This window comes from Emydura macquarii, unplaced genomic scaffold (assembly GCF_026122565.2).
Source record: "Emydura macquarii macquarii isolate MOO-44397 ecotype Brisbane River unplaced genomic scaffold, CSIRO-AGI_Emac_v2 contig_2897, whole genome shotgun sequence".
Lineage (NCBI taxonomy): Eukaryota > Metazoa > Chordata > Testudines > Chelidae > Emydura > Emydura macquarii.
The window spans coordinates 59,123,584-59,148,119 of NW_027133034.1; the positions used below are offsets into that span (position 1 = coordinate 59,123,584).

Here is a 24,536-nt window from a genome sequence, read left to right on the forward strand (position 1 = left end):
GAAAACCTATAATTAAAGAGCTTGATGCTGTAACTAAGTATATGCTACCTCTACTGGAGAAATTTCAAATATGGGTATGTCCCATCTCCTACATTCAAGTTCTGGGATCATTTTACTTCTAAATGTCCGTGCAAACCAACAGGGTGGAAACTTCACCTACACATACAGCATGCCATGCTTCCATACTTCTTTACTGCAAACAGGCCCAACTAAGCTATGTAGATACCAATCTGCATTCTTGACATGTTAAATCTCCCTGAAGAAGTACGCAGTGCCTTTGAATCTGGGGAATTTGCTGCTGACAATGATGACTAAAAATGTCACCAGCACAATTATATTTAAATGACACCTATATACATTTATTATTAGATTGTTGTTGTGGTGCTTTGAGGTCACAAATAAATCAAATTTTATGTCTTAAAATGATACATAGAGTCATTAAATTAATAGAAAGGAATGCAAATAGTTCAAAGTGGTCATTTTAACGTGTTGATGGTGTCATTATCCCTTTTTCTATGGTAATGGCATCACTTTACAGCTCCACATCATATCTTAAAGGTAGACATAATAAACTTTCAAACGATATATGCCATGCATGCGTGTAGAGAGGGTACATTAAGTCAACCAAATTGGTGGTGTCTGCCACTCACCTATATGCATCTCCTTCCCCTAAGTGCATGCCACTAGGCAGCACTCATTGGCATCTGTGAGGAGTGAGAAAGAGACCCTTCTTTATGGAGCACACAGTGGAAGACAGGAGGGCCCTTCTTGTTTCCAGCTGGGATGCCTGGGCAGCTCTGCATTTTGCGAATTGGCCTTTCCCAGATGGGATAGGGATGATCTGGAGAGCGATCTGCGTTGTGGGGTGAAGACAGTTCTCTCAAGAGGATCCTTGGGCGGTTCCCCTTGCGGGATGGACAGCGCTCAGCACTCTCTCAGGATGAGATACAGGCTGCTGGGCAGCACTACTGTATTGTGGAATAGGGGCACTCTTGAATGGGATAGAGGTCTAGACAGCCTCCGCTACTGTCGGGGCGGGGAGCGCCCAGCGCCCTCTGGGGATGGGGCAGGGGTCCCGGTGTCACCGTGTTATGGGGCGGCGAGCGCCCAGCGCCCTCTGGGGATGGGGCAGGGGTCCCAGTGCACCCCGTGTGTTGCGGGGCGGGGAGCGCCCAGCGCCCTCTCGGGACCGAGCGAGGGGACACCCTGGAAAGGAGGAGGGTCCCCAGGAGCTGCCCTCGGCTCTGCGCCGCCTCCTCGCCGGCCTCCCCTCTCCCTCCCTGGCTGTCTCCGGCTCCAGCTCCGGCTCCGGCTGCCATTGGCTTAGCGGCCCCATCCGGGCACTTGGCGCAGCGCTGCTGCTCAGCCCGAGCGGTCCCAATATGGCGGAGGTGAGCGGGGAAAGCGGGCAGGGGCGCTGGGGTCCGGCCGGCTCGCCGCGGGGCCCTGCCGCAGAGAGGCCGCTCGCGCTCCTCCCGCCGGCCCGGTAACCTCCCTCGGGAGACGGGAGGCCGGCAGCTGGGGCCCGGGGGCGGCCTGGGGGCTGGGGGAGCCGTCCGCACCGGGGCAGCGGGAGCCTGCGCGAGTAGGCCGCGGCCGCTGGCTCTGCGGAGCGGAGCGGGGTGCCGGGTGCCAGCCCCGGAGCGGCGGACAGGCCCCGGGCACGGCGGAGGCGGGTTGGTTCACCGGCCGGGGCGCCGGGGGGCGCGCGGAGGGGGCCCGACGGCAGCGAGGGGGGCAGCGGGTAGCGGGAATTGTCCGGTAGAAAGAGACGAGAGAGCCGGACTGGGGCGCGGGGAGGAGGCGGCGGCGGCCAGTCGGGCTCCCTCCGTCACACCCTGCCCCTGTCACCTCCGGGCCGGGCTGGGGGAGCTGCTGTGGCTGGACGTGGCTCCTTCTCCGCGGCTCTCGGGAGACGGGGCGGGGGAGAGAGGCGATGTGGCGGAGGAGGCACACCAAGCGAGAGGATGGGGGGCAAAAGGGGATTGGGCTGGAGGGGTAGGACCTGGGGCGGAGGGGACGGGAGAAAAGCGCTGAGAGGGAGAAATGGGGCGTCTACCCTCGGGGGATGGGGAGAGGCAGGAGATAGAGGGGGGAGGATAGAGAGAGACTCCTTCACAGAGAGCGATGCAGGGAGACAGGGAACTTGAGATGATTGAGAAACCTACCTGTTATTCTAGCTGTAGGATTCCTTCCCTGACATCCATTTGCAGCGCATCCATCTAACATCTCTGCCTCTTTCTGCTTTATATTCCAGGCTTCCTTTGGAAGTTCGAGCCCAGGTTTGTCCTGTTTACTTCCTTCTGTGGTCCCAGCAGCGGGAAGCGTTTGGTACGGGCTGGGTTACAGGCACTTCTGTCAAAGATGCACTACAAACTTTTTCTACTTAGTTTACTTTACGTGTTGCAGTTCCATGTAGCCAGTTTGCTGCCTGCTAACAACACATGGAGTGTGGTGTAGAGCAATTCTCTAACCAAATCCACACCCTCACCTCATTAATTGCCCACTAATTTATCCTTGTAGAAGGGAGTGAAAACTAAGGTTTTTTTAAAACTTTTGGAAGTCAACTTCTTAAGTCTACATATTTTTACTAAGAGAGTGCCTGTTTCACTTATATCTCTTAACTACAGGTTCCTAAAAGTTGTGTTACTAGTTATTAAGTTTCAAATGCTTTTCAGTTATCACTGAGTTTCTCAACTTTATTAAGGATTAATATTTGTCCCACATTTAAGGCCCCACTCCTGCAAAAATTTGTACACATTTAACTTAAACATGCAGCTAATCCCACTGACTTCAGTAAGATTGCTCATCTGTAATATTAAATTCATGCATAAGTAGTTTTAGGATTGGAACCTTATTTTGCTTTTGTTCCTGAACAATCCTTCTCCCTATGAGTTCAAATAGTAATTTATCTTGGATATCAAAAAGCAGTCAATTAAATTAGACTGCATTTTAACTAAATTATGTAAAGTCCATTGGTGAATATTCCAAGTTAGTTAAGTAAATGGTTTTTTTTTGTTTAAAGGCTATAAATGAAACACTTTAGTTATACAATATAAAAACAGTACAGCAATTGGCAAGTATAGTTTTCAGAATATATAATGTACAGCATCTTATATTTGAAATTATTATTTAACAGTTGTCTGAATAATTCTTTAGAAGCTTTCTTCAATGCCTGAACATGTAACTAAAAACTCAACATGTAAATGTAGTTATTGTAATTAAAAAGATATTGTCAACTCTTTTTAGGCTCAGTAGATTGAGACCTAACATGAATTGTCAAATTTTAGCGGATGCTTTTTTTAAATGTAAAAGGAACAATTTTTTGTTTGAAATGTTTCTCTTCAGTGTTGTGCACTCAAAGAATATTGTTCTAGTGAACTAGAAAATAGAGTGTTTGTTTTATTTCTGGATAAGGAAAATAATGTTGAAAAATGTTTAAATCTAGAAAGTGAACAAGAAATTAAATACTTGAAAAATCTTGCGCTAGTAATAAAGGGAATGATCTTTAAAAATTGGTATTATATGAGTGTCCCTTTGAAACCTAAAAGTAAGGTGTGTTTTTAACGAAACCTAGGAACAATATGGATGTTTTCATGAAATGTAAAATCAAAACCTCATATAGAAATAGTTGTTAAACAATTTTTGAGCACTTTCTGCAATCTAAAAATTGCAACATAATACTAGTGCAAAGGAACTTTAAAGTGAAACTGAAAGGAAACAAAAGTGCAACTAGCTAGGCTGCGTTCCCAAGCTAAAATAATGCAGTAATAAACAGAATAGTGAATAGTTGTTCTTTGTTTCAGTAATCTGATGTTGAATATAGTCTTGTAATGTAGCATACTTGTTTTTTAAACTGTTTTAAATCTAATGGCATCCTTTCTAATACAGTCATAAAAATATACTTAAATTAGAAAATGTAAAGCAACATATTGTAAAAAAATAACTATTTATAGATAGCCACTTAAACAACAGAAATTTCTGTTGGGCTACCTAGTTGCCACTTGCATGATAGGCCAAAGAGATTAATAAGTGAATGTAGTCAGGTTTTTGGTCTTGTTCTGTATCTTTCCTGTATCTTTTGACAATTAAAATTCTATGGGAGTTTGTTCCTCCATTCTGAATAAACTACATAGAATGCAATGAAATTTAATGAACAATTTCATTCATGAGACTAAGTTCTTCTGACATAGGTGCTCAAAGCTTTGATGCTGTGCTGGCTGTTCTAACAATAAAAAGATATGCTAGACTCTGGTCAAAATCAAGCTGCACAAGTGACATTCTGCTTCTAGTTGCAACATCAAATCTAAAACCTTGTGTCAAAACTATATTTTACATTGTAACGCTCATTTGGACATGTTTTTTAAGTATCTCATTCTCATCTTATACACAGTAAAATGTGTAGTTAGGGCTAGATTTTCTGTAATTGAACTATTTTGAATCACTTTCAACACAATCTACTTATATCTCCAAGTGGCTCAAATTGCAGAACACAAAATTGCACCTACACTTTACAGGTGCAAAAATGGAGGCCAGTAAAGTCACCTGAAAACTTGTTCCTTACTCTACATCCAGAGAGTATTGAGCTTTCATTTAAAAGAATATACACAATCTTATTTTGATTATAGTATGGTTTTGAATGCTGGTAAAGTTATTCAAATTGTTTTTCTTGTAGTTGGCTCTTTATCTTCTGAGGATCATGATTTTGACCCTACTGCTGAAATGTTGGTGCATGACTATGATGATGAGAGAACTCTTGAAGAGGAGGAAATGATGGAGGAGGGCAAAAACTTCAGCTCTGAAATTGAAGATTTAGAAAAGGTAGGAGAGTGGCTTTTACCTTGTTTTCCTACACATACTAAAATAAGTACAATGTAATTGTAAGTACAGAGGCCATTCTACCGTCTTTCATTTTTGTTGTTTAAGAAAATTCCATTGAAACAATAGTCAAATTCAGCTATTGGATATATAGGGATGCATCTTCAGTGAAGTTGGCATTACCACAGGACTCAGTCAGTTCCAAAGATGTCAGTGCTGTGTAAAAGTACTTCCCTTCTAATTAATCTGACAGTAGTGCTTTTGCTCTGGAAGAGAAATTACTCACCCATGGAAAAAGTTTATCTTGTGTTTATAGTATCTGATACCACTATATCAGTTCTTGTTTTTATTAAGTGGAAATATATTAAACATACATCACATACAATATTTAATAGGACTAGCTTCACTTCAAATTGGAGTATTGATTAAAGCATAGCAAACTATTTTATCAGGGCCTGGATTTCATTCTTACAGTCAATTACTTTTTTCCATAGCCTTGTTTAAGTATGGTGGGCTAATTTAATGGTGGTTCTGAGTCAAAAAATGGAAGTGAGTGAGTTTAGCTTGCATCAGTTTGCCATTCTGTGGATGTGCAAAATAACTTGGCCCCTCCTGCTTTATTTTATACTCTTGTTAGTTGCTTTTCCTGTTACACCCCATCTTCATCCTTATATCTGTCACCCATTCTGCACCCTCACTGAATGCCAAATTGATGCTAGTTATACTGCTGTTTGAGCTGCTTATAGCACCATTCACATAGCTGCAGAATTTGGTCCAGAGATTTCCATGGAGATGCACCTGCTAACACCACATCTAAAATTGGCTGTGCATATTTACTAGTGTAAATATGTATTTGCTAGATGTGGGACAACATTGCACATTGGTAGGCTTCTACACCACCGCCTCTACCCTTTAGAAATTACCCGTTTTTGTTGTAGGTGTCATACATGCAATTGTAAATCAGAAGTAATATGGTTTTAAAAACTACACTTGATAAACTATTACTCCACAAAATGACCTATTCACTACTATTTTGGATGAGGGAATAATTGCCAATAAATGATTTAGGTCACAATCCTGCAAAGATTTAAGCATGTAGTTAACTTTGTTCATTGTGAGAAGTCTTTGCTGGGGCCTTAGATGACTACGGGGAAAAAATATCATTTAATCAGAATGAGTTCAACAAGAATTTTAAAATAATATTTATAAATACCTGGAAATATTTTTATCTCCATTGATATGAATCAGGCAACTGAATAATGCATGGGAGTTGCCATGTTATTAATTGCAATAGGAAATACAATCTGATATGTAACAACACAGGATGATCAAAATCTGCTGGTATGTAGTTGCCCTCCCCACTCCTTCCACAGCTTACCCTCTTTGTCAGCCTCCCGATCTTCTCCTTCCTCCCCAAAACAAAAAAAACTGGGGAGTATTTTTGGGAGTGGGGCAAAGCAAAAACTAACAATTGCTGTGAAAATCTTGCGCCTGCTTTTTGTGTCTGACTGCAGCTATGATTATAACATCTTGCAACAGTGTATGTCTTCACATTGATAATCTGGTTGCTTGCTTCCTGCTTCACTATTTCATATTTATTTTTTTAATATCTGGTATTGTAAAGAAATAAATTTTAGTTAATCAGTCATACTTTACACTGGGTCAAGCAGTTAGAAATGTTTTATATTCAATTACTACTTACTTTTAAGGCTTCTCTTGTGTATTTCAAACAGATTTTGAATGTGCCTCAATATGTGATGGAGCAAAATTCAGCCATGTGTTTTAAAAATTTTAATTACTTATCCAACAGTTTTTTTTTTTCCTTAAAAAACGACAGTATTCTTTTTGGAATTGGACAATTATAATCCTTTTCACTTCACCATTAAACTATTTCTTTCAAAATTCATCTTGTCCCTTTATGCCTGAACAATATTATGAAGTGTTTGACAAGTGTTGAGTATTTATAATTTTTCTTATATTAGGAAGGAAGCATGCCTTTAGAAGATTTACTGGCTTTCTATGGCTATGAACCTACAATTCCAGTTATAGCAGGTTCCAGTGCAGATAGTTCCCCAAGTGAACTTGCAGATGAACTGCCAGATATGACTCTGGACAAAGTAAGTCAAACATTTTTCTCTGAATTTAAGTTTAAAACTAGGAATCTATGTGATCCGTGTCTTTCTTTTGATATTACAAAAGAAATAGACACTTTACTCTGAATGCAAAGTATCCACACTAGCGTTTTGAAAATTGTCACTCTTCTTCATGGATGTTGAGAATCTGACCTGGATTTTACTTACACTATACTTGTAAATGACAACTTCATTGAAGCTGCATGAGTATAAAAGAAAGTAGAACCAGTTGGAGTCATTTGTAATGTTGAAGACTTTAGTTAAATACCACTTTTAAAAAAAAAAGTTAAATTTGGAACTTTCAGTAGTGTGTGTGAAGCTGGGGATTAATATTTATGGCCTCACACACACACACACACACATCCCCTCATCCACCCCCTTCTGTGGGTACATAATTAATTTGAAAACTTGCTCCTGAATACTTTGGAGCTTTCCTTTCAACTGGATACGAGAAGCATTAGACTTGTGGTAGGTGAGAGAGAAAAACTTTCATACACACAGAGACAGGCTGCATTATGCCACTAATGTAAAACCTGAAACTTCAACATTTTAAATTGTGACTCTTGAAGATGGTTTTCCCAGTTCTGAACTTTTAAGTTGACTGCTGTGTGCATTAGAGTCCCATTAGGCTGCACATTTCAGTGTTCTTCTAGGACTACAAAAAGTCTGGATTGTTACCTAGTGCATATCCACATGCAGCTCTTCCTTTAGTTCCTGGTAGTGCAGCTTCAGTGGGGCTGTGATGCTAGGGACTAGGGGAAAGTTCAAGGCCGGGAGGGAGGGGGAGAAGCTGTTGCAGAGCCACAGGACCTTGAGAGATTACTGTGCTTCTTCAGGTTTGGGGGCAATCTCCAGTGGGCTTCTCCACTGGGGGCAATTCCCTCCCACCAAGCTAACGTGGGGGATCTCTGTGTGGAGATTCCCCTCTGCCCCTCAAAACCAAACAACCCTCCCAGGGGTTTCAATGGGATGGGAGGATGAAGAACCTCAGCATATTCAACTCTGGAATGAGGGTTATATTTCTTCTGATATTTCAAAAGTGCATCACCCACAAAAACACATTTTTATACTCTTGAATTCTATACTTCAAAAATCTTAGGAATATGATTCTGATTTTGTGTGTTTAAGTTTTAGGAGAGTATAGGAGAATAGAATATCATTTTGGTAGAATGTTAGATAATGTATATGCTAGTAATCTCTAACTTGCTTATTCCAAAGGCTTATCAATTTATGCTTAGTACTAATTCTTTGATTTTCTTTTTTTATTGATACAGGAGGAAATAGCTAAAGACCTCTTGTCAGGTGATGATGAAGAAACACAGTCTTCTGCTGATGACTTGACACCCTCAGTTACTTCACATGAAGCTACAGACTTCTTTCCTCGACCCTTAAGATGTAGGAAAACTAATGCTACTGTAGTCCCCAAACAGTCTAAGCTCTGTATATATAGAAAGATTGTCTAGTTACAAAACTAATGCCCGTCCTGTGAGGTGCTGACACTATTGATTTCACTGGGAGTTGAGAAAAATAGGCACTTTGCAGAATGTTTTAAATGGATAAGATTTGTGTTGACATTACTGGTAATTCAACTATAGAATATGAATTTTTTAAAGGAATTGTAATCATAGAAAAAATATAGTGGATTAATTTCTTGACAAATACCCAATTATGAAATTGGCTTATTTTGAGTGCCCTCTTTGCCTTGTTTACAGGCAGGGTGAAGAGGAGTGCACAATTAACTTCCTTTTTCATCTACTTTTCATCATTATTTCATGTGTCTACTACATCTCTCCTACTTCTTCCCAAATTGATACATGTTTGTTTAGCTCCATATTTTAAAGTCCCTGAAACAGCTGAACAACAATTTTAAATGGACTGTGGAGAGAACAATTGCCTTCAAGATTACTTCCCTATGGTTACCTGGGGATTAAATTGTAGTACTAGTATCTTTGTTGCTGTTTCAGACTTTTTCTATAGTTGCAGTGTCTTTGCGACAAATTAACATAAGAATGATTTTTTCCTTCAGTAGACAGCTATCCATTTCTAATGGTCTCAGTTGCAGTGATAAATGCATATTACATATTTAAAACTAGTACCTTCTACTGTTTGACTTTTATGCTACAGTTTCACAGAAAAGTAAATTGTTAAGAACAGCTATTGACCAATGTATCTAAATGAAAGCAGATGCTCATTTTAGTTGTTATAAAGTAAAGCAAAACAGATGCAATCATGTAGTTCTATGTGCAAACTGTAAAATACTGCTAAGTAAAATTTTTTATGCACATTAAGCAAACACTACGTATGATGGTGATAAGGAATCGGATGGTGAAGATGTTGAGGCAGACACTGGTAATTCATCTGAAGATTTGAGGAAGGTAATGCCTAAAGTAATTACTTATTTATATAATACTTATAATATATAAGTAATATAATTACTTATATTATATATATATAATAAATTCAGCAGACTTTTCCTGCAATTTGTTTTTATTTCAGACTTTTTTTAATCTGAGACAGTGCTTTAAGCCTGGAATCAGATGCATCTTGTTAATGACATTTTTAATGCTCAGATGTCTTTGAATGTAAAGTTAAAGGGTGTGTTTTGTGTTTCAAATCTTCAGGAAATAATGGTTGGTTTACAGTATCAGGCTGAAATTCCACCTTACCTGGGCAAGCATAGTGACGATGAAAAGGGTAAGTTCTTCTGTTTTACTTCCACTTAGTTAAATAAAAATATTAACCATTACTTAATCAGGTTAAAATTGAGTTCAGAAGTGAATAGTAAGGTGAAATTGACAAAACAGTACAACTAAATTATCTCGTTATATTTCATTCCAATGAATAACTTTGGGTATAAAATTCTCATAGAAAATGAGAAATAAGAAAAACCAGAAGGATCTAAACTCAACAACAGAATAGCTCAAAATCAAAACTGCAATTGACCATGAGAACTATTATTCAGTTACTTTCAAGACCTTCAGTAAGAGCATTTTTGCTGCTCTTTTTAGAAAGGTTAGACACTTATCATTATCAGAGATTATATTGTTTTTAGGCTGGCATAGCTTTGTGGAATATAAAACTGCTGCAGAAAAACATTAAGCAGCAACCTTTGTTCTAAATAACTTCCTTTTACTGGCCTAAGTAGTTTAGAAAGAGAAAAATCCTGTGATTATATAAAAAGTGTTTCTTTATTCTATTTGTTGCATGATTCTGTCCCTATCTAAAATTAAGGTAAAATTAGTTTCAGTAGGAAGATCTCATCTAAACTGAATAAATCCATTTTTATCTGGTATCCTTGAATACCTTTACTATCCAGAAAGTTGGGGCAGAAACAGCTACAAAATTCAGAAAAGAAATATTAAAACTGAAACTTCCTCTCTTCTGGATACATCAGGAAATCCAGGAACTGATTATGGAGTGTATCCATAAATGGATGGTATTTTTTTCTGTAAACTTTCAAAATTGTTTTAAGTTACCTGTTCTACCACTAAAATTCTATCAGAAAACAAATCTAGTATAACATGTTAAGCCTGTGGAGTGCTTTTGATGTCGTTTCAGATTCCATTATGCCATTTGTCTGTAACTTCATTTTTATTCCCATTTCCTTTCTAGACTAACTATTTAAAGTTAAATACAATAATAGGGATATACAGTTTTCTTAAAACATTGAATATAGTGCTAAGTAGTTTGGTTATTAAAGAAAAAACATCTGGAAAGCCTGAAGGACAGGGTGTGGGGTGAGCAGCTGAGAAATTTATACAATTGTAATATAGTAGTCTTATGATTTTTTTGTAATACCTGACCTTTCCTAAGATTTCATTTTGGAAATTAAAAGTACATGAAAACACATTATGATCTTGGTAACAGTGACAAAAGCAGGGGGAATTCTGGTGGCGTGGGCTTTGTGTTCGCTGGAACTGCCCTAAATTCAGTCTTGTTACTGTTGTGAAAGCATCCTCTATTGGGCAGTACCAGCATCTTTTGAGGTGACAAAATTTTTATCATCCTGCCTCCTTTATTGTAGGAGGTGCAAATCCTCCTCACTGTCTTGGACTATACCAGCCTTTGATTCCTTTGACTGCCTTGGATCAGATCTCTTATTTTCCATTGTCTGCAGACTGTATGAAAGGTTAAATGTAATGTTAAAAATGTCTGTTCATAACATTAAATATTTTAATAGCAAGCAAACTGGGATTTAAATTTTAATGAATGTTTGCTTCCAATGATAATGTTCAAGGCATGTCGTATGTTTTTGGATATATGTAGTAGATCTTTATAAAAGCCGTTTAATTGCATATTTAGATTTTTCCAATGTGATTTGACATAAGAGATGCAAGTGCACAGTCCTTTACGCTAATAGCTGGAGAGTGCTTGAGCCAGAAATCCCCATACTAGCTAGATCAGCCCCGCTAATACATAGTGGCAAGTTTTTTTTTTTTTTTTTTTTTTTTTAAAAAGACAATGACTGTTTAGCCACCTGCTTTCTTCCAGCATGGAAAGTGTTTGAACTGACTGAGGAATAAAAATGTTAGTGCTAGAATTCATATTTACTGTTCATTTATTGGTTTATTTTTTTTCCTGTTTTCAAGGATTATATGCAACTCTAAGCACACAAAGATGTGACTATATGTACTAGTTTGTGAAACAGCCAACTTTATGTAATGTGCACACAGTTCTTGACTTGAATTCTCTAACTGCTATTAGATTTTTTTGTGACAAGTCCTTATCCTTAGAATTCAGTCCCTTCCCTCCTTGTTCCCCTATAGCCTGAATCTGTTCACCTTTGTGGCACTGTGCAACATGTACCTCTTCTGTGATGTTTATGGAGAAGGAGGGGTGTGATGAGGACTGGTATTTGTGCATGTGACAAGGTGTTGGCAGCATGTTTGATTTGATTACCTCTAGCTACTTTCTTGTTTGTGTTTTTGGGAAAGCTGCTGATTTCTTTCATCCTAGTTGTAAGAAATATGTGCCAGCTCCTTAGCTAGTGTAAATAAAGTCAGTGGGGCTATATGAGTTTACATCATTTAATATTTGTTCTACAATATCAAACACACCAGGATAGGTGCTTACATACACACACACCCTACCTTATTTGTATCTCAATGGATTTTTCCTCTTAACAGTGTATGAAAATGAAGATCAGTTACTTTGGAGACCTGAGGTGATTTCAGAGAATAAGGTTAAAGAGTACCTTTTTGAGACCTCTTTAAGAACTGGAAATGAAAAAACAATTGGAAGAATTCCTGAAGGAATACATACACGGGACAACGAACAAGTATGTTTGATAGCCTATCTATTTGAGACGTATTGCCTGTAAATTAGTGCCTGTTCTCTTTGTGCTTATGTACAAAAGGTACACAATCAAATTTTTTAGTCCCAGGAAGTGCAAAGTAAGGCCCTGTTCCTGCTAGTACTTAAACATATACTTAATTTTAAGCATATGAATAAGGATTGGGGTTATAATAATGTGAGCTACAATATGCATATATTATTGTCATGTTCTTAAACAGTTCTAGTATAACTCACATCCAGCTTTAGATACCCACTTACACCACTCAAAGTAAGGTTTCACAAAAACTATGTAACTTGGTTTAAATTGTTTTTTATTTATGAAATTTTCATTTTATATAGTTAATTTGCTGATATGAGATTTGATCACTGACAATACCTTAAACTGCATAGGTGCAAACTTTAAATAACTCACTTTAAACAAAAATATTTCCTTAATCTCATAGGCACTCTATGAACTCCTCAAATGTAACCATAACATAAAAGAAGCAATTGAGAGGTATTGCTCAAATGGAAAGGCATCGCAAGGTAAGAGATTTCTGAAATTGTAGGAAATACTGGGACTAGATTCTCAGCCCTCAGTATTACCCTTTTCAACACCTGAATGGAACAAAGTGGATGTAACGTGACTGTAGCTGGCCAGTTGAGAATTTCTGCTGGAGGAGTTCACAGCCTGAATAAAACTGGCAGAGCCAGCGCTTACACCAACAGTTTCACTCTTCCCTACTCTGATGGAGGTAGAGAGGTGGTGGAGCAAAGCAACACTGTGCTTCTGTACAGCATTTCTCATCCAGTTTACAGTGCTACTGAGATCAGAGCCAGCAATTTTAAGTTAGAGCAGCCTGTAGTTTGCTCTAACTCATACCATGGCTGCTTCAGAATCAGGAGATCATACCTGGCTCTGATGCAGCCCCACCCTTCCCTGTGCTGTTCCCAGAATGTATTGCATCAGCACAGGATAACTGTTCAATGTAGTAGTATAGGTCTGTTTCTGTTTTCCACAAACTAATTTCCACCTCTTACTTGTCCCCAGCCTCTATGCTGTCCTTAAAAGTTAGTATCGCTGCTCCATACAGATAAGAGGGGTTAGTCTTTCACTCCTGTTCCCTTCACCCTGTGCACATATGAAAGCAAGACAAACTAAAGGCTTGATGTTGCAGAAACATCTTTTGTATGTTACTAGTCTCCTTCAACTGCCATTGACTTAAAAAGAAGACATTGAAAGTACTCAATACCATGCAGGGTTGAGCCCTGAAGCAGGCTGTGGAAAAGCAGAAAAAAATTAAGTGAAAGTGACTTCATGTTTAAGAGATCCAGTATAAGCAGTCCTTTTTGCTTAGAGTTTCAGATGAGGATGTTTTTGCTATGCCACAAAACAAACTTCAGGATGTAATCCCTGAAGTCAGCTAAGGCTTTTGAACAATTTCAAAATACCATTTTGATTACACTAGCAAATAGGATATCCTTACCATGTTACAGCATTAGTGCCTAATCTTGTAATTTGCCATGTTTGTAGTCCCATTAATTTTATTTGCCCTTACTATGTATTGTGCACTGTATCATTTGAAATTAACAATTATTCCATCTGTCAAGGCATTGACTCACCGTGAGTGGAGTCTACTGCTGGCCATCCTAGGGATTAGCTCTGCCATCTTGTGCTCTCCCTGCAGTCTTGTCCTGCTTTGCTGCCCCACTCACTCCTGTGTCTGCAGCTTCCTTCTGTGGCTTGGCCCTCTGGCCAGGTCACTAAAGTCTTCCCTTTCCAGGGAATTCACAGCATTCCCAGACCTGGTGTCCGGCTGGCACTTCCAAGGGCCTTGCCAGGCCCCCCCTCTACACTGGGTTCCAGCCCACACACCCTATAACAAGCAGTCACAGTTCCTGTGCAGGCTTCTCTCTTGCTGCTGTTTCCCTCCATTTCTTTGTACATCATTGGCTCCTATCCTGTCTGGATTTGGCAGCCTCTAACTCCCTTCACTCAGGAGTGATTGTAACAACCCCCAAACACATCTCCCTCTATCTAAGGAGCAACTGTCCTATTTCAGTGGTAGTTTCCCTCAGTAGCCAGCTACCTGGCTTTATATAGGCCCTGCCTGTTCCTGCACAGGTGAGCATGTCCTTAATTAAATGCCTTCAGCCCAAATCTCCCCCCCCCTTACCGCCTAATTAATTGATTGGGCCCACCTGGCTAGTGTGGGGAGTTCCCCCCACATCACTTATTTCAGTGAGACTTTTTATATAGTAAGCATAATGTGAGAAATATGTAGAGTGTGGTAAGGGTAAAATGGTTGTTGTTACATCATGTGATTAAAGCATTGTGTGTAATGAGTATTTTCACTGTAGTGTATATTGTTTCTGCATAAACTCCCATTAATGGGAATGCTTGCAGCCTGGATTTCAGTGGGGCTTTGCAAAGTAAGACTAAAACCCAATAAATGTAAAAAGATGCTGCATAGTAAGAAAGTTACGCTTCATTGCAGCAGTTTGAGATTAGAGGAAAGTGTTCAGTCCATGGAACTCTCCCAGGGTCCTATCATGGGAATTTCCATCCACTGTATTGTGCTTGCTGGCAAAGTTTCAATGACAGGTGGCAGTGAGAACATTCTCAGGGGAATGCCTCCACTCCTGGAATCTACACATTGTGCTGCCAGAATCCTGGTTTGGTAAGCTGCAAGGCACAGTGTTAGAGTTCATTGATTGGTCAAGTTTTTGACTAACTTATGATTTCACTTAATAGGGATTTCTTGTTTTGTCAAAGAGAGATCATTTATTCTGCTGTAAACTGAAAGGCTTTTGTTTAAATGTATAACTTCATGATACAAAAAGTCCGTTTAAAATAAGAAATAATTACTATTATAACCGAGCCTACCTCATAATAAATGTACAGATATTTGTTTCTGCCTGCTACTGTCTTGTTCTTTGATGAGGCAAATACATCTATCCTCTTTCAGTATATTTCAGTGTCAAGCAAAATCAAAACAAATTATGCCATAACAGGGAATGTCTCCTATTATACAGTGATTTGGTCTGCGGGAGAATGGAGGTGAGAACGCAGGAATTTGGTGATGGGCACTGGTGTGCGTTACTAAATTAGTGTTTAATACACAATTTTATTACTGTTGAAAAGAAAACTAAGTAACAATAATATCAAACATTGAAAAAGCCAAGGTAGTTGAGGCTAAAGCGATCCGTATAAAAAGTTTGAGCGTATAGTGCTTAGATTGAGGAGCACAATAGAGAAACCTCAGAAAGATTTGAAACCCCCTGGAAAACAGGTTTTTCCTCTGAATGTGAGTGTGTGTGTTAAAAATGAACATTAACAAATTGGTAACAATATAAATTAAAGAACTACAAGTTTTTTACAAAATTAAATGTATGGAAAATCAGTTTCTCCTTTGCCTATTTTCCAGGGTGTGTTGTTCTTTGTATTCCCTGCAAGAGTAGACACTTTTGAAAGCAGTGCATAAAAATATTGTACTTCACATGCTGGTGATATTTTCACCATGTGGTCCCAGATCCACAAAGGAACTTAGGCATTGCAACACATAATATTTAAGCATCTTGCCATCCACTGGAATCCACAGCCCCAGGTTAGGTGCCCAGGCTTCCTATACAATGAATGGGGAGAATTAGGTGGCTAAGAATGGGATCCACAAAAGCCAGCACACTGAATAGGAAGCCACCTAAACTAGCCAATAGGAAATGCCAAGGAGAGGGGTGTGGCCTACACCCCACTCCTCTCAGGTAGTTAGGCACCTCTCTCTGCTTGGAACGCCCTCCTGGAGTTAGACGCTGAATTGTTTTGGGTTTTTTTGCAAGAAATGCAGGAGCTAGCAAAAGCCTCCCATATAACTTTTGGCTCTGTGGTTCAGATACTTAGGTGGGATATAGAATAGAAAATCATAGAATATTAGGGTTGGAAGGGACCTCAGGAGGTCATCTAGTCCAACCCCCTGCTCAAAGCAGGACTAACCTCAGCTAAATCATCCCAGCCAGGACTTTGTCAAGCTGCAGCTTAAAACCCTCTTAAGATGGAGATTCCACCACCTCCCTAGGTAACCCATTCCAGTGCTTCACCACCCCCCTAGTGAAAAACTTTTTCCTAATATCCAACCTAGACCTCCCCCACTGCAACTTGAGACCATTGCTCCTTATTCTGTCATCTGCTACCATTGAGAATAGCCTAGCTCCATCCTCCCTGAAACCCCCATTCAGGTAGTTAAAGGCTGCTATAAAATCCCCCCTCATTCTTCTCTTTTGCAGACTAAACAAGCCTAGTTCCTTCAGTCTCTCCTCATAAGTCTTGTGCTCCAGCCCCTAATCATTTTTGTTGCCCTCCACTGGACTCTCTCCAACTTGTCCACATCCTTTTTGTAGTGGGGGGGCCCAAAACTGGACACAATACTCCAAATGTGGCCTCACCAATGCCAAATAGAAGGGAATAATCACTTCCCTCGATCTGCTGGCAATGCTCCTACTAATGCAGCCCAATATGCTATTAGCCTTCTTGGCAATCAGGGCACACTGCAGACTCATATCCAGCTTCTTATCCACTGTAATCCCAAGTCCTTTTCTGCAGAACTGCTGTCTAGCTCGTTGGTCCTCAGTATATAGCTGTGCATGGGATTCTTCCATCCTAAGTGGAGGACTCTTCACTTGTCCTTGTTGAACTTCATCAGATTTCTTTTGGCCCAATCCTCTTAATTTGTCTAGGTCACTCTGTATCTGATCCCTACCTTCCAGGGCATTTACCACTCCCCCTAGCTTAGTGTCATCTGCAATCTACCCCATCCTCCAGATCATTAATGAAGATGTTGAACAAAACCGACCCCTGGGGCACTCTGCTTGTGACCGGCTGCGAGCTAGACATGGAGCCATTGATCCCTACCCGTTGAGCCCGATGATCTAGCCAGCTCTCTATTCATTTTATAGTCCAATCATCCAACCCATACTTCAACTTGTTAATAAGAATACTGTGGGAGACCATATCAAAAGCTTTGCTAAAAAGTCAAGATATATCAAGGTATATAGCAGTTTGTCAGTTTTCTAAACAAGAGTGTTACATTTTAATTAGATGTCTGTGTATTACCAATAAGTCATAAATTGTAAAGAATTTAGCTGTTGCTTTTCAAAATACATTTGGATTTTCATGAATTTTATCAGTAAAAATGTTTAACTCAGTATCTGATGGAAAATTATCTGAAAATAAGTGCTGTTGTGTTATTGTGGAAATCATTTAGAAGAGATGACAGCATGGACAGAAGAAGAATGCAGAAACTTTGAACATGCACTTCTGATTTACGGGAAAGATTTTCATCTCATACAGAAAAATAAGGTAAATTATTTCATCTCATACAGAAAAATAAGGTATATTATTAGGTAATTAAATTGGATGGGAGAATGGTAGTTTAGTCACTTAAAATCTGTAAAAGTAACCAATTTATCAGAAGTAGTGTCTAGAGTGAAATAAGAAATGTATTATAGCTGACTTGTCATTTGAATGCTAACTTTACCATAAACATCATTGAACAATCAACATTTACAAGATCAGTCAACCTATTAATCTCTGAAATAATCTTGTATTCATGTTGCTTTCAGTTATGTATTTATTATCTAATTTTGTCGTGTTATACTCATTGCTCCACCTGGTTTAGTGGGGGTGCTCTGTGCTACCCTGGATTCATTCTGAGTCTAAACCAGGAAAAATAAAAAAATATGTATCTTAATTAGCCTAATCTCCAATAGCCCCCAAGGGCTTGGAGTTCTTCAGCCACACTGGACTCAGTCACTAAGGTCTTAGCAAGGAAGTGGAGTATTGTGCAATTGTAATTCAACAGTAATTCTTCTGGCTAATTAAGGAGTGGTGATGTGGACTGCCTCAGCAAGGAGAGCTATCCACTCCTCAAATGGAAGAATAGAAGCTTTTGTATTGGGGGGCTGGGGAAAAATAACACATGGAATAAGAACCTAGATAGATTTAAGGATTGGTACTCTCAGAAACTGACCCGCCTTTGTACAAGGGAAACAAGTGTATTTGAAGCCTCAAATTGCACAGTGCATGTAGATTCATGGATAACAGGGATAAAATGGATCTTCTGGTTCATAGACCGGCTCTCATGACTACTTCAGTTTTTAATAGTCTATTTTTGCACAAACATTGTTGGAGCCTTGGCAGTCTCCACTGACTAACCTTACAAAAAGGAATGTTTCCCTAATACCTTACTTATTTTCCTATTTAGGCTATTACTCTTCATACTGCTCTTAGTTTTTCTCCCTTTTCTCTTAATTAAAGAATTTATGAAATGTCAAAATATGCAGAGTTATAACCTTATATTGAGATATTAATTTCTGTCCTGAACACTCAGTCTCAATATAAAACTTTAGGGGGGGGGGGGGGGGGATCAGATTTTCAATAGCTGATGAAATTAAACTGCTTTTTTGAGTGGATATAAAGTAAGTACAATTTCCAAATTTTGTATTAAAAGAATCTCAATCAAAATGGCTTGCTCTTGCTATGGGCATGATGTAACTAAAGAGAATGCAGGAGTATGGGGAAGATGAAGATGACTACAAACCTCCCCCATCCTCTCCCCCCCGTTAAAATTTTTTTTTTTTAAACAATGTCAATTATTCCTGTCCCATTCTAGGTGAGAACTAGAACCGTTGCTGAATGTGTAGCATTCTACTACATGTGGAAGAAATCAGAACGTTATGATTATTTTGCTCAGCAAACAAGGTTTGGAAAGAAGAGATATAACCATCATCCAGGGGTCACGTAAGTACAAAGTGCTTGGAATACATCATTTCTGTTGTCAGTTCCACATCTGGAGTTTTTCCCAACTTTATTAGTGTAGTGAAAATGTTGCAGTGAGGTTGGATTAAGGAAATAAAATCCATCTCCTAGTCACACACCTGTTTCTAATGGAAGAATATCTTTCTAGGGACTATATGGATCGGTTGGTAGATGAAGCAGAAGCCCTTGGTGGAGCAGTACATTCTTCAGCCTTAACTTCTAACAGCAGAACAGAGCCCATTCCTGATCAACAGCTAAGCATTCTGAACTCTATCACTGCCAATGACTTGACAGGTAAATCAAGAAAAATCAATCTTGAAGTTTAAAAGAGAGTTTTCTGCTGTAACTGTACCTCAAGAAAATAGATTATTTAAATTGCATGTTCATTTTTTTCAGCATTGACCAATAGTGTAGCTACAGGCTGCCACTCTACAGATGTGAACTGCTTGGAAGATGCCTTTTCTCCTCTGGACAGCGTACCCCGAGCACCAGTTAATCATGTGCCTGTTGTAACAGAAGAGTTGCTTACCTTGCCTAGTAATGGTGAAAGTGATTGTTTTAATTTATTTGAGACTGGATTTTATCACTCGGAGTTAAATCCAATGAACATGTGCAGTGAAGAGTCAGAGAGACCTGCCAAGAGATTAAAGATGGGGATTGCAGTCCCTGAATCCTTTATGAATGATGTTTCTGTAAATAACTTGGGTGTGGACTTTGAGAACCACACACATCATATTACCAGTGCCAAAATGGCTGTCTCAGTGGCTGACTTCAGCAGTCTATCTGCAAATGAGACAAATGGTTTCATCAGTGCCCACACTCTACACCAACATACTGCCCTTCACTCAGAATGATTCCAGTGGTGAACTACAAAAACAGTGGGTACTTTATGCAGTAGCAGTAAACTTGATGGGAACTTGTCAGGTTTGCTTAGTCTTTCACTGGAAGTGTGAACTTTATGACATCAGTGATGTCTTTGTATGTATAGAACTATATCTTGATTTATCAAGAATAATTTCATTTTTCAATCCATACATGTGGAAATGTCGTATGATGTTCGGCAGAGTTTGGGACTAAGAGAACTCTGGTGCAGCTTTAAGCTCTGCTTCATTTTTTTTTTAAAGCCTGTAGACAGAGGCCACTATCTCAAAACCAGCACAGAAGTTGTGAACTGATTTGGAGTGGCTTTTTAGTCTAAGTTACTTTTGCCGTAACAGATGCAGTGAAATAACAATGTTTACAGGTACAGATCCTGATTCCTGCTCAATGTAGCATTTTTTTTTTTAATTTTATTTTTTTTTATAAAGGCAGGGATGGGTGTCTTTAATTTAAACTGCACAAACAAGGATGTTTTTTAATGGAACTTCTCTCATGTGATACTAAACTAGGGCACTTCAGTTTACAAAACAGCAAGTTCATCTTGGTGGAAGCTAGCACAAGGGACTGTCTGAGCAAAGTGTGAAGACATACAACTTCGATGCTGTTACAAAATTATAGGCCATGGCTACCTTACACAGAAGTAATTACACTGCCAGAAGGTTTATGTGTACTTAAACTTATTGGCTAAACAAATGCATTTTAAAATATTGTATTCTGATGGGGTTTTGTCCACAACTTTGAAGAATGTAATGTGATAACACCAGTTATTGTGTACCAACTTTTTTCTAAGGCAGCTGATGTGTAAAGCCACAGTCTGCACGGTTTAGGATTGACCACTAAATGGTTTACATTTGGGACACATCTTAAATTGTTTGGAGCACTGCAGTTCATTTGAGGGACTATCTAGATTTTTATATAGTGCAGTACAACCTTGAAGTATACATTTGAAAACTTTCTTTAGCATGGATTATATTTATTTCTTTTGATAAGTCATTGTCTCAAAATGGCATTTCAATATTTACTTCGGATGGGGATTGATAGAAGTACAAGTGCATCTCATTCTCAAAATAATTGTTCATTCCAATCAATTTTTTTGTGAATATTCCAGTGAAATTTTGGATGACCATCAATGATTCTGTTTAACACCTTCTTATTTAAGTTGTGTTACAGATTCAGACAAAACATAGTATTGATATGTGATATGCTTCCAGAGCATACAGCTTTCAGGTTTGTGCTTTTGTTTAATTTTTGTTTACAAAATTCTGAAGTTTAGCTCAGTACAATTGAATTGTAGTAGAGAATTTCCCACACACCCCGAAATTTTTGTTTGCACTGTCTGTAATACAGATTTAATTGCCACTAACTTGCTTGCATTTTTTAAATACTTAAGTTGGACTGCATTGGTGATATTTGTAGTAATTGCTTCAAGGTTATGCTGAGAAATTTAGTAATAGAGACTTTGGGTAGTATTTGAAAGGGACGAGGGTATTTATTATATATACTGTGAACTGCATTGACATCCTGAGTTTTGGATGCAGCATACTCCTGGGTTTTCTTTACAGCATTGTAATGAAGATTGCTTTGAACTGTTTACGCAATAGCACATTTACCATAAAAATTAGTTTAGCACAGTGGACAAAAATAGTGATAATTTGTTATCAATTTTTTAACTGAAACATCTGAAATATGTAATTCTAATAAGTACACAGTAAATAACGGGTAGCCTTGGCCCTGTGTTGTACTCTGACCTTTCTAGCCAAGTTGTCAGCTTCTTGTTGCTGTGTTTTGTGCTGAACTTTGTACCTTGTTTCTTTTGTTTATGAATCAACACACTTCATGTGAGTTTGTAAAATACTGGCCATAATCTTTCATTGTTATACATTCGAGTTTAACTCTGGGTTTACAGTGGCTGGTCTGTATAAAAATCATTACACAGAGATGACTGAATGCTTATACCAGTTGCACTTAAATGAACATGCCCATTCTCATTAGCTGATGCAGTAATATATTCAGTTTATCTATGCATTGCTGGGATCTTAACATAGACAGAGATTTGTCTAAAGTTTGGATTGTCAGCAAGTTGAATGGACACTTTAGTTATTTAATAAATACTTTTGACCAAAATTCAGAAAATGGTAGGAGAGAAAAATGATTTCCAGCTAGTCTAATAGATTTTGAAATTCTAATCTTATTTAGCCTCTTGGCTAGCTAGCTGGTAACGTTTACTTTTAATTCCTTGTTAAAATGAGGCAATAATTTGCAAGATTTGTAAATATGTACATTTGGCATAGCTTTTTAGATCTCTATTTCGATATTTTCTGACTACTTGTGTATAGTAACATTTTTGTGCATGCTTGTTGTGACATTCATAAATTTGTACCACTATGACTTTATCCTTGTAAAATAGCTATTTATTGAATTTTTCTTTTAAAAGCTGGACTTACCTATTTTTCTCTCAGTTTAAACATTTAAGTGGAGAACTTGTTACTGTTTATTAAAAGAATTGCATTTTGAGGGTCAGCATGAAGATAACTGAATTGCAACCATATGAAGAAATTATATTGCCTTGATTCTTGGATGGTGAAGCACAATTCTTGTAACAAACTGTGATGAATTCTTTGTTCTTTGCCACATTTTTTTTCTTCATACGAACAAACCAAAAATCCATAATGGGCAATTGCAGTGTTGGTAATGTATCCTTTATGTACAGGGAATCTGAAGAGGATAGCTGATTCATTTAGAAGTGTAACTGGTGCTGTGATTATAGCAATACTTTTACTTTTGTTAGTCATGTCATCTTCTCATGCTAGATTTTTAAACGTTTAGTTTTCCTCTTGTCATGGTCACACTGCTGAATTTACTTGAAGGATGTACAATACTGTTTGCAGAATACTAAATTGTGTACAATTAGGTCAATGAGTTGTGCAATTGTTTCCTGTTTTTAATTTTTAAAACTGAGGGTCAAAAATATGTGAAAACTTCAGATCCAGTAGAACATAGTGATACTACATAATTTAACCAAAGTCTCTAGTGAATATTTCAACTTTGAATGTAAACTAATAGATGAACTGACCAACAGGGACACTATTGCCCAGAGTTACAAGCACATTATTTACAAAGGGGAAACTAAATACACCAATTTATAAAATAATGACAAGTTTACTATTTTTTTAATGTTTTTCACTTAAAGGAGGCAATTACCAATTATTGTTTAAAATATTATAGGTATGATTATAGCCCTCCTACGCAGCCAGTTATTCCAGTCTTTCCCAGTTTGAAATAAGCACCCTGTGTATAATGACCTAAATCAGTGACAATCGGAACAAAGTTTTAGTATCAGATGTTCAAGAGGAAGTCGCTATTGTTGCATTGGTTTTAATATTTGTACATAAACACTGATTTTTTTGAGCATTATTTTGTATTTGTTGTACTTTAATACCTGGTGTACAGTTCCAGAAATAAATGTCTGGAAACCTTTTTTCTTTTGTAAAATTGTTTTCCTGCATCTGCAACACATGATTTATCACTTAGAATATCTCCCAATATGTGAATGTTTTAAGATATGCAGGACACTCACTTTGATAGGTGGCGATGTCTGATCTTGTTAATATTACATAGGCAAAAGTTATTCTTTGGGCATGTACTGTAACAGGAAGGCACAGTCAGTTACAGGTTTTATTTTATCTATTCATCTTGTAAACACCATGGTTTAGGAACAGCACATTTTGGAGTATTCATTAGTAGTATTAATAAAATAGTACTTCTCAACGGCAGTGCATTTTAAGAACCTTTACCTTCTCTCTGTGGGGAATGGGAATGCATCCTATCCCCCATTGTATATGGAAATTGAGGCAAAGCTAAAGTGACTTGCCCAATATCGCAGGAGGAGAGTTGAACCCAGTTTAAAATTTTTAATGTATATCTTCCAGTCCTGTGCTCAGATCATGCCTTCTCTGGAGCAAGTGTATTTGAGCCATTAATTTGCAACTGAGGTTTTTTTATATCCTTGATGAGATGATCAAATCTAGGAGTAATACTGTGCTGCTAAACTTAATGTTGGTATGCTCAGCATTGGCGCACCTAACCCCTTGGCAGCCTGCTGCCTTGTAGAATCCTCAACCCCAGGCTACCCACACAATGCATGGGGAGAGCGAGGTGCCTGAGAAAAGGATTCTCAGAAGGCAGCAAGCTCAGTGGGGAGCAGCCTACAGTAGCCAAGAGTGAAAAGCAGAGGAAAGGCGCAGGGAGAGGAGAATGGCTTAGGCACTTAGCCTGGTGTGCCTCACTGATAAGCCAGAGAGAGAGGTGCCTCCCTCCATTCAGGATCCTCAGGCACCCATCCTCATCTGGATTTAGGCATTAAGCCAGGTAAGCTTCCTAGGTAGCCCAAGTCTGGGACTTCAGCACGTGCTAAGGCTCTGAGCAGCTCATTAGCTGTGGGATGGCATCAGGGTTTAGGCAGCTTTGTAAAAGTCAACTGGCAGAAACATTGGCACCTATGGCGCTAGGTGGCAATGGAGTAATGGTTTTGAGAACATCAGTGATACTAAATGATAGATATAGGTGCCTTAAGAGTTAGGTAACTAGAGTACCTTTTGGGGATCTGGGCTCTGTCTCTGCTT

General features: G+C 38.7%; 1 protein-coding gene across 3 annotated transcripts; it reads left to right on the forward strand.

Annotated features, from left to right (window-relative positions):
- Nucleotides 1-2,110: 2,110 nt before the first annotated feature.
- MIER3 (MIER family member 3) lies at nt 2,111-23,392 on the forward strand. Of its 3 annotated transcripts, none has more exons than XM_067568798.1 (12): nt 2,111-2,331; nt 4,676-4,821; nt 6,801-6,935; nt 8,225-8,345; nt 9,240-9,325; nt 9,572-9,644; nt 12,077-12,228; nt 12,689-12,770; nt 17,483-17,577; nt 18,890-19,017; nt 19,184-19,329; nt 19,432-23,392. In XM_067568798.1, the coding sequence occupies exons 2-12, from the start codon at nt 4,723-4,725 to the stop codon at nt 19,887-19,889; spliced, it is 1,575 nt and encodes a 524-aa protein (XP_067424899.1). In that variant the 5' UTR covers nt 2,111-2,331; nt 4,676-4,722; the 3' UTR covers nt 19,890-23,392. The 3 variants fall into 3 exon arrangements, with proteins under 3 accessions (XP_067424899.1, XP_067424898.1, XP_067424897.1); XM_067568797.1 differs by having other exon boundaries at nt 2,111-2,282; XM_067568796.1 differs by lacking the exon at nt 2,111-2,331 and having other exon boundaries at nt 4,635-4,821.
- Nucleotides 23,393-24,536: the final 1,144 nt, after the last annotated feature.